At 46.8% G+C, this 7,056-nt stretch overlaps 1 protein-coding gene across 1 annotated transcript; it reads right to left on the bottom strand.

The window, feature by feature from the left end:
• Positions 1 to 2,052: 2,052 nt before the first annotated feature.
• On the bottom strand, positions 2,053 to 5,359 carry LOC121984496 (receptor-like protein kinase 7). Its single transcript, XM_042537437.1, has 2 exons — positions 2,616 to 5,359; positions 2,053 to 2,535 (listed from the first exon to the last, which is right to left on the bottom strand). The coding sequence occupies exons 1-2, from the start codon at positions 5,335 to 5,337 to the stop codon at positions 2,162 to 2,164; spliced, it is 3,096 nt and encodes a 1,031-aa protein (XP_042393371.1). The 5' UTR covers positions 5,338 to 5,359; the 3' UTR covers positions 2,053 to 2,161.
• Between the last annotated feature and the right edge of the window lie 1,697 nt (positions 5,360 to 7,056).

The raw sequence follows: 7,056 nt of genomic DNA, 5'->3' as shown, positions 1-7,056 counted from the left end.
CCAGAGAGCGAATCATGAGTTATTGTTGGAGCTTCAGCCTTAACCCTCCTTATATAGGAGGTTCAGGGCACCTGGAACCTCCAGGGCGCCCTGAATATGACATAGCCGAGCCAACCAGGGTGCTCCGCATGGCGAGATGATGTTGTGGATAAAAGTTCACCTCTGGGCGCCCGGAACCATCCTGGGCGCCCGGATCCTCATCTTCCAGCAGATTCCTTCCTGCAAGAAAACGTTAGTCCGGAGACAAATATAAGATATATCCTGGAACACAGAGTATTAGCACAGTTTAAAATTAAACAGAATATTAATTAGATTCTGTCTATCCGAGACCGAAATCTAGTCAGGATCTCGACTTAGAGTTCTAAAATAGTTCTAAGTCGGATCGGCGCCTAAGTTCCCTTCCCGGGAATGCGTCCTCACAGTCACTCCCCTCTAGTGACTTACCTACACTTACCTGCCAGACGTCCGGTCAACCCTTCGACCCATCTAGGCTTCGTGCCAGCTATCCGGTAAGTCCGTCAACCTAGCTGGACTTCGTGTCAAACGTCTGGTCAGCCCATCGACTCGTTTGGACTTCGTGCCAACTATCCGATCAGTTTGTCAACCTAGCTGGGCTTTATGTCAGACATCAGGTCAGCCCGTCGACCTGTCTAGGCTTCTCCTGCACACTCGATCAGAGTGTTAGTTAACGACGAAACTAACTTAACCTATTTTTTCATCAATCAAAACTTGAGTTAGACCGTTAGTGTTAACCGCACCAACAGATAGTAGTCTGTTACTATCTTTTATTTGCATTTGTACGATCTGCTTTTTTCTGAGGATTTCGAAAAGAAGGGTTTTAGTGGATTATCCATCGGTGCGGTCAAGGATCGCAGGCCTTGGAGTAGGAGTCGACTTAGCCTTTGAACCAAGTAACCGAACTGAGTCTTTTACTTTTCCGCTGCATAACTCTGTTTTAAACAAGTAAAGAAAATTTTTTTGTTCCGCTGCATTTGTTATTGCTGAAGTTGCTGAAGGAATATGATATTATAAATGGTCTGCTAATGAGAGACACGATTGTTCCTGAAAAAGTTTCTAAAAGAATTTTCTCTAACACATAGTTGTTATTTTGCCAAGTTGTTAGGATTATCTGATTATGTTGTCGGCTGAGTATGTCCAGGCCAACCTATAAGGTCGACCGTCTTTATGCACATCCTCGCATTAAGATGTCTTGTTATTTATAGAAGGCTATGTAGAAATCCGTTTAGAAAATAATATAGTACCTTGGGTGTACTAGAAATCCATCTGGTAACCTATGTATTTTATAGATATGTCCGAGCAGCAATATGAAGATAAGTGTCTTAGGCCAGATTGGTCTTTTGTCCAACCGGACGTACAATGGGATTTTGGAGAAATGAAACTGTGTTTTAAGAGGTTTAGTCGGCATTTGAGCCAAAGTACCTTAGGCTCTATCAGCCTTTGTCTAACTAGTATATAATAACTTGTATGTAAAGTGCCCTTGGCATTCTAACTGAATTTATAAAGCTATCTTATATTTATGCATAGAAGAAATGGGTATGGAATCATATAAATCCGTCCGGCTCTGTTATTGATCAAATACCTTTAGGACTAATCGATGATCAAGTCAATCGAGCGTATGTAGAGAGGCTCATACAGAGTAAGGAGTTTGACCCTGCCTTCGGCCAGGTCTATGGCTGGCCAAAAATGTGAGGTGGACCGATCATTTTGATCAGTCTGTAAAGGTAGTCGTCCTTAAACTCGATCGGCTATTGAGTTACTAGGCACGCTGTCTCTTGAGTTGAAGGGTAAAGTACTAGATCTCTTATGTTCGATCGGCTCAAGAGTCGGTCGACTTTTTTTTCACAAGCTTGGAAGCTGACCAAGCTAATTCGGTGAGCCTTAACACTATGCAGTTAATCCAAGCAAGATGGGGAAATGTACTCCTTTAACTTTAATCGTTATGTCCACTTGACTTTAACCCGTCATGTCCATTTAACTTTGATCATCGTATCATCTCTTAAGTCCTCTTATTATAATCCATATCAAGTACTATTATCCAGAAGATTAACTATATATATTTAGGATTAATTATATTTGGACTTAGTGGCATAATAAGATTCAGAACAGAGGAAATGTCTTATTCGCTCCATGTAACTCCCGTTTACATCTTCAGTTTCTGACTAGCTTCCTTCCGGCGACAATTCCCTGCCTCTAAAGCTCGGCTTTTGCCGGCCTCCTCTAGCATCTGCACCACCGTCCTCATCGACGGACGCATCGCCGGGATTGCCGCCGTGCACATCACCGCTACCCTCAGCACCTTCACGGCCTCCGATTTGGCCCACTCCGGGATCCGTCCGTCCACCAGACTCATCACCCCTGCCTTGCTGCCGACCCTCTTCGACACCCACTTCACAATGTCCTTGCTCTCCTCGAACTCCTCCTCTACCGGCCGTCTTCCCGTCACCAGCTCCATCAGCACCACCGCGAAGCTATACACGTCGCTCTTCTCGTTCACCTTCCACGTGTAAGCATACTCTGCGAACCATTCGAGTGCATTGATTAATTCCCCCATCGACCACCACGATTGGAAGATGGATTGAGAGAGAGATCGTCACCTGGGGCAATGTAGCCGTGCGTGCCCGCGATGACGTGCGTGGATGATGCGTCGCCGCCGGAGTGAAGCACCTTGGAGAGCCCGAAGTCGGCGATGCACGGCTTGAAGCGGTCGTCGAGCAGGATGTTGCTGGACTTGATGTCCCGGTGGAGGATGGGGCGGTCCCAGCCGTGGTGCAGGTACTCCAGCCCCCTCGCCGCCCCCAAGGCGATTTCCAACCTCTCCGTCCACCCCAATTCCACTGTCTTCCATGGCGACGGAGCCGCCATGTGGAGCCGGTCCCAGAGGCTCCCGTTGCGCAAGTACTCGTACACCAGTAGGCTGGACTCCTCGCTTGTTATGCTGCAGTAGAGCTTCACCACGTTGGTGTGGCGCACTGTGCTCAACGTCGCCACCTCTGCTTCGAACTCCCTCGCCGCTGAGAACCGCTTCCCGCGCCCAGAACCCCCGATCAACGATGCCGAGCTCCGTTCCTTCGTATCCCTCAAGGGGTCGTGCATTATGTGCTTCACCGCCACCACCTCTCCGTTCGCCAGCTCTACTCGGTACACCTCGCCTGATCCGCCCTTCCCGATGACGTTCTCCGGCTTAATCGCGTCGAGGATCTCTTGCTCGTCGAACGCCAGTACGCGGAACGATTTCAGGTCCCAAGAAAGGTCCTTTTTTATGGTGCTCACGATGCCGCTACCATCGGCACGGCGCTTCCAGTTCCATAGCACGATGTAGAGGCCGACGCAGACAAGGATAACGGCGACTACGGCCAAGAAGGATGTCACGGTATTGCGGAATTCCTCCGAGTAGCGCATCTTAACCGTGGAGCAGCGCCTGACAGAGCTGAGACTGTTGGTGGTGCCGCGGCCGCCGACGCAGAGTCCTGGGTTCTCGTTGAAGCTACCGTTATAAGCGGAGATGGAGAGCGCCGCAGGTATTGCGCCGGCCAGTCGATTATTGGAGAGGTCGAGAGCAGATAGCTTTAGCGTGGCGAGGCTCGCCGGTATCTCACCGGAGAGCTGGTTGTTCGAGAGATCCAGCGAGTTAAGTCGCGTGAGTTCGCCGAGGGTCACCGGGATTGGCCCAGTGAGGTTGTTCACGGTAAGGTTGATCGAGTTCAATGAAGCACACGATCCGACTGAATCTGGGATTTTGCTAGAGAAGGCGTTGTATCCAAAATTAATACTTTGGAGATTCTTGAGGTCGCCAATGTTTAACGGAATCATGCCGGAGAATTGGTTGTACGACAGATCCATGTTGACTATCGACGTCGCCTCTCCGATCTCTGTCGGTAACTCGCCAGAGAATTTGTTCTTGTTGAGAAACAGCTGATACAGAGACTTGGCGTGGCCAATATCCGCGCTGATCGATCCTTCGAATGTGTTGCTTGCAAGGTCGAGTATATTCAATTTGGGAAGGCTCCAGAGGCCGGCCGGAACCACGCCGGAGAGTGAATTATTGCTCACCCGGAACCGGACCAAAGAAGAGCAATTGGCGTAGCTCGCTGGGATCTCGCCGGTGAAGTTATTCTCTAGCATCAGTAACGCCATCATCGTGCTCCCCTTGCACATGTCTGGCGGGATCCTGCCGGTAAGGAAATTGGTCGACACGTCGATGAAGTAGAACGCCGCCCAGCTCCCGAGATTATGTGGAAGCGGCCCAGAGAGTCTGTTCATGTAGAGAGATAAGTTAGTAAGGTATCGGAACTCCCCGAACTCCGGCGGCACCTCGCCCGAAAATTCGTTCATGTACAGTTGGAGCGACACGAGGTTATCCAATCTTCGTAGCTCCGAGAGATCGCCCTCCAGCTGGTTTCTAGACGCATCGAAGTAGGCCAACCGGGAGAGATTCCCAAACCCGGCCGGGAACCTCCCGGAAAGCGAATTGTTGTAGAGCTCCAGCGTCTTCACCTTTGAGAGTCTCGTGATCTCGGACGGAATCTCGCCTGTGAGGTAATTCGAGAAGAGCTCGAGGTCAACGAGCTCTGTCATGTTCCCAATCGACGGCGGGATCGCTCCGAGGATCTTGGAAGCATAGAGGGAGAGCCATTCGAGGTTGGGCAAGGTGGTGACCACCTCCGGAAAGGGGCCGGGGTCGAAGGCGTTTCCCGAGAGTCCAAGCGCTCGCAGCGCGGTCAAATTGGCGAGCGAGGCCAACGGTAAGGCGCCGCCGAGGTGGTTGCGGGAGAGGTTCAAGACTTGGAGTTGTGACAGAGCGGCCAAGTCAGGGACTTCCCCAGCGAGGGCGTTGCCTGCAAGGTCGAGGCGGACGAGGCGGGTGCAGTTACGGAGGTCGAGGGAGATGGTGCCGGAGAGGGAGTTGGAGCCGAGAGAGAGAACGGAGAGGTGAGGGAGACGGCAGAGAGAAGCAAAAGAGACGACTCCAGAGACACCAGCCCTGGTGAGATCAACCTCGGCTACGAAGCCGGCGGAATCGCATTTGATTCCGTAGAAGCTGCAGGAGGATTGCCCGGCGCGCCAAGATCGGAAGGTGACATTATTGTCAGCGAACAGAGATTCCCTCAACTCCAAGAGAGCGCGGATCTCTTCGTCGCCGGTGGTAGAATTGCCTCCGGCGAGGAAGCATAGGAAGAGAAGTAGGAGAAGCAGGTGCATGGAGAGAGAGATCAAATCCGTCTGCAGAGGCGAGGAGAAGAGGGTAAGGGTGCAGCATTTGTCACGGAACGAGAGCGCAGGAGATTGAATCGAGCGAGTGAGTGGATGGAGATCCATCAAGATTCGGTTGGTTACGTGGCGCGCACTGTGTACGCAATGAGTGAGACGATAAATTTCGATTGGAGGCGGCTGCCGCGTTTGACTGCCGTCGCCTCCTTGCCGATTGGCCACCCGGCGGCTGTATTATCACCCAATCACCAGGATATCTTGACAGGACACTCCGTAAAATGTCGCAGAGATCTCTAGAGTCTATGAAAGATACTTATTTAACCTATTGCACAGCTGTCGATGTTTGGGATTCATTAAGTGGAGTTGAGGGATCAGGCCACTTCTGAGTAATTACAATTTAATAATAAATTAACCTACTTTTATTTTGATTAGTGATGGTTCAACGGTGAGGACTTTGACTCAGTGGAGTAAAGACGAGGTCTCTTGCTGGTGCTTCATTCTTTATTCTAGACAGTAGACGGTGGGATAAATAAAGTAAAGTAGTGGGCAAAGGGAGGAAGGGAGGGAGGGAGAGAGTCAAAAGATTTCATGTGGTTATCGTTAATAATTTACCCTCAGGTAGTTGAAAGGATGAGCATGCGGGACGGTCTCACTGTTTGTGTTTAATTATCATAAAAGACGGAGGACTTGTTTGGAAATGGTACGTCGGGACATGGCCATCATCGTAACTGTCGGTTTCATGATGGATACGGACACTGAACTGGTTGCAATTATTGTTGCGTTTCGTAGATAGATTCGATGTGCCTTGATGTGCCACTGTGTTAAGCGTGGCATTATCTGATACGGCATTTTGTAGTGTTTTAAATGAGTTTGTTCTCTCTTTCTTTTTTTTTTCTAAAAAATGAAATATCAATAATTGAATGGTGCATTTAAAATTATGAAAATTAAAAAAAAAACATATCTAATTTGTAAAATTTTCAAATGCCGTATTTCTGCCCGCCAAGACTTACTACACTGGTAAAAAAAATACGATGCTTTGTTAAGCCATCCTAATTCAATTTTACAATGATTTAACTATTAATAAAATTGGGATATCATATCGGAAGTTACTGTACTTCTTGAATTTATTTAATGGGTAGAATATGAGATAAGACTGTCTATTCTAAAATTAATTAGATTGTAAAATTTAGATACATGATAAAAAAAATTAAAGAATGTATTTATTTTTTATTTTATTCTTCCTGTCAATTACTAAGGTTCTATGTTCAAAGAATATTGAATTTTAAAAAATAATAATAATATGGTGCTATATTTTAAAAATCATTGTCAGTTAACAACATAATGATATTAATTTTAAAATTTATAAAATATCAAAGTGATCTTAGGTTTTAAAATACACCACATTGTGATATTATTTGAAATACAACAACACAATAATGATATTTCAGAAATCCAATACATAGTGGTTAATAAAAGGGATAAAATAGAAAAGAAATACATCTTGAAGCCATCACCTCCAACCTATCCACTTGTCCTGATCCAGAAGCGGATCAGGACAGGCGGTCCGATCCCTATCCCTTTATAAAATTTAAAAATCAGTTTGTCTTTAAAAAAAATCCATAATTTAAAATGCGTGCTTAGACCTTCTTTGGTCAATTGCCGAAGAAAAATTATTTCTTCATCTATTTGCAGCCATTATACAATTTTATTCAAAGATAAAACAAAATTGAAGTGCGATAGTATTTATCAGAGAATAAATACAAATGGTTCGGACAAAGATAAAAATAAAAATAAAAAAATAAAATGTGCAAGCCTTCCAGACGTTCA

The sequence above is a fragment of the Zingiber officinale genome, chromosome 1B (assembly GCF_018446385.1).
Source record: "Zingiber officinale cultivar Zhangliang chromosome 1B, Zo_v1.1, whole genome shotgun sequence".
In the NCBI taxonomy this organism is placed as follows: domain Eukaryota; kingdom Viridiplantae; phylum Streptophyta; class Magnoliopsida; order Zingiberales; family Zingiberaceae; genus Zingiber; species Zingiber officinale.
Note: the sequence above shows the minus strand (reverse complement) of the source record. Positions and strands in the feature narration are given on the sequence as shown.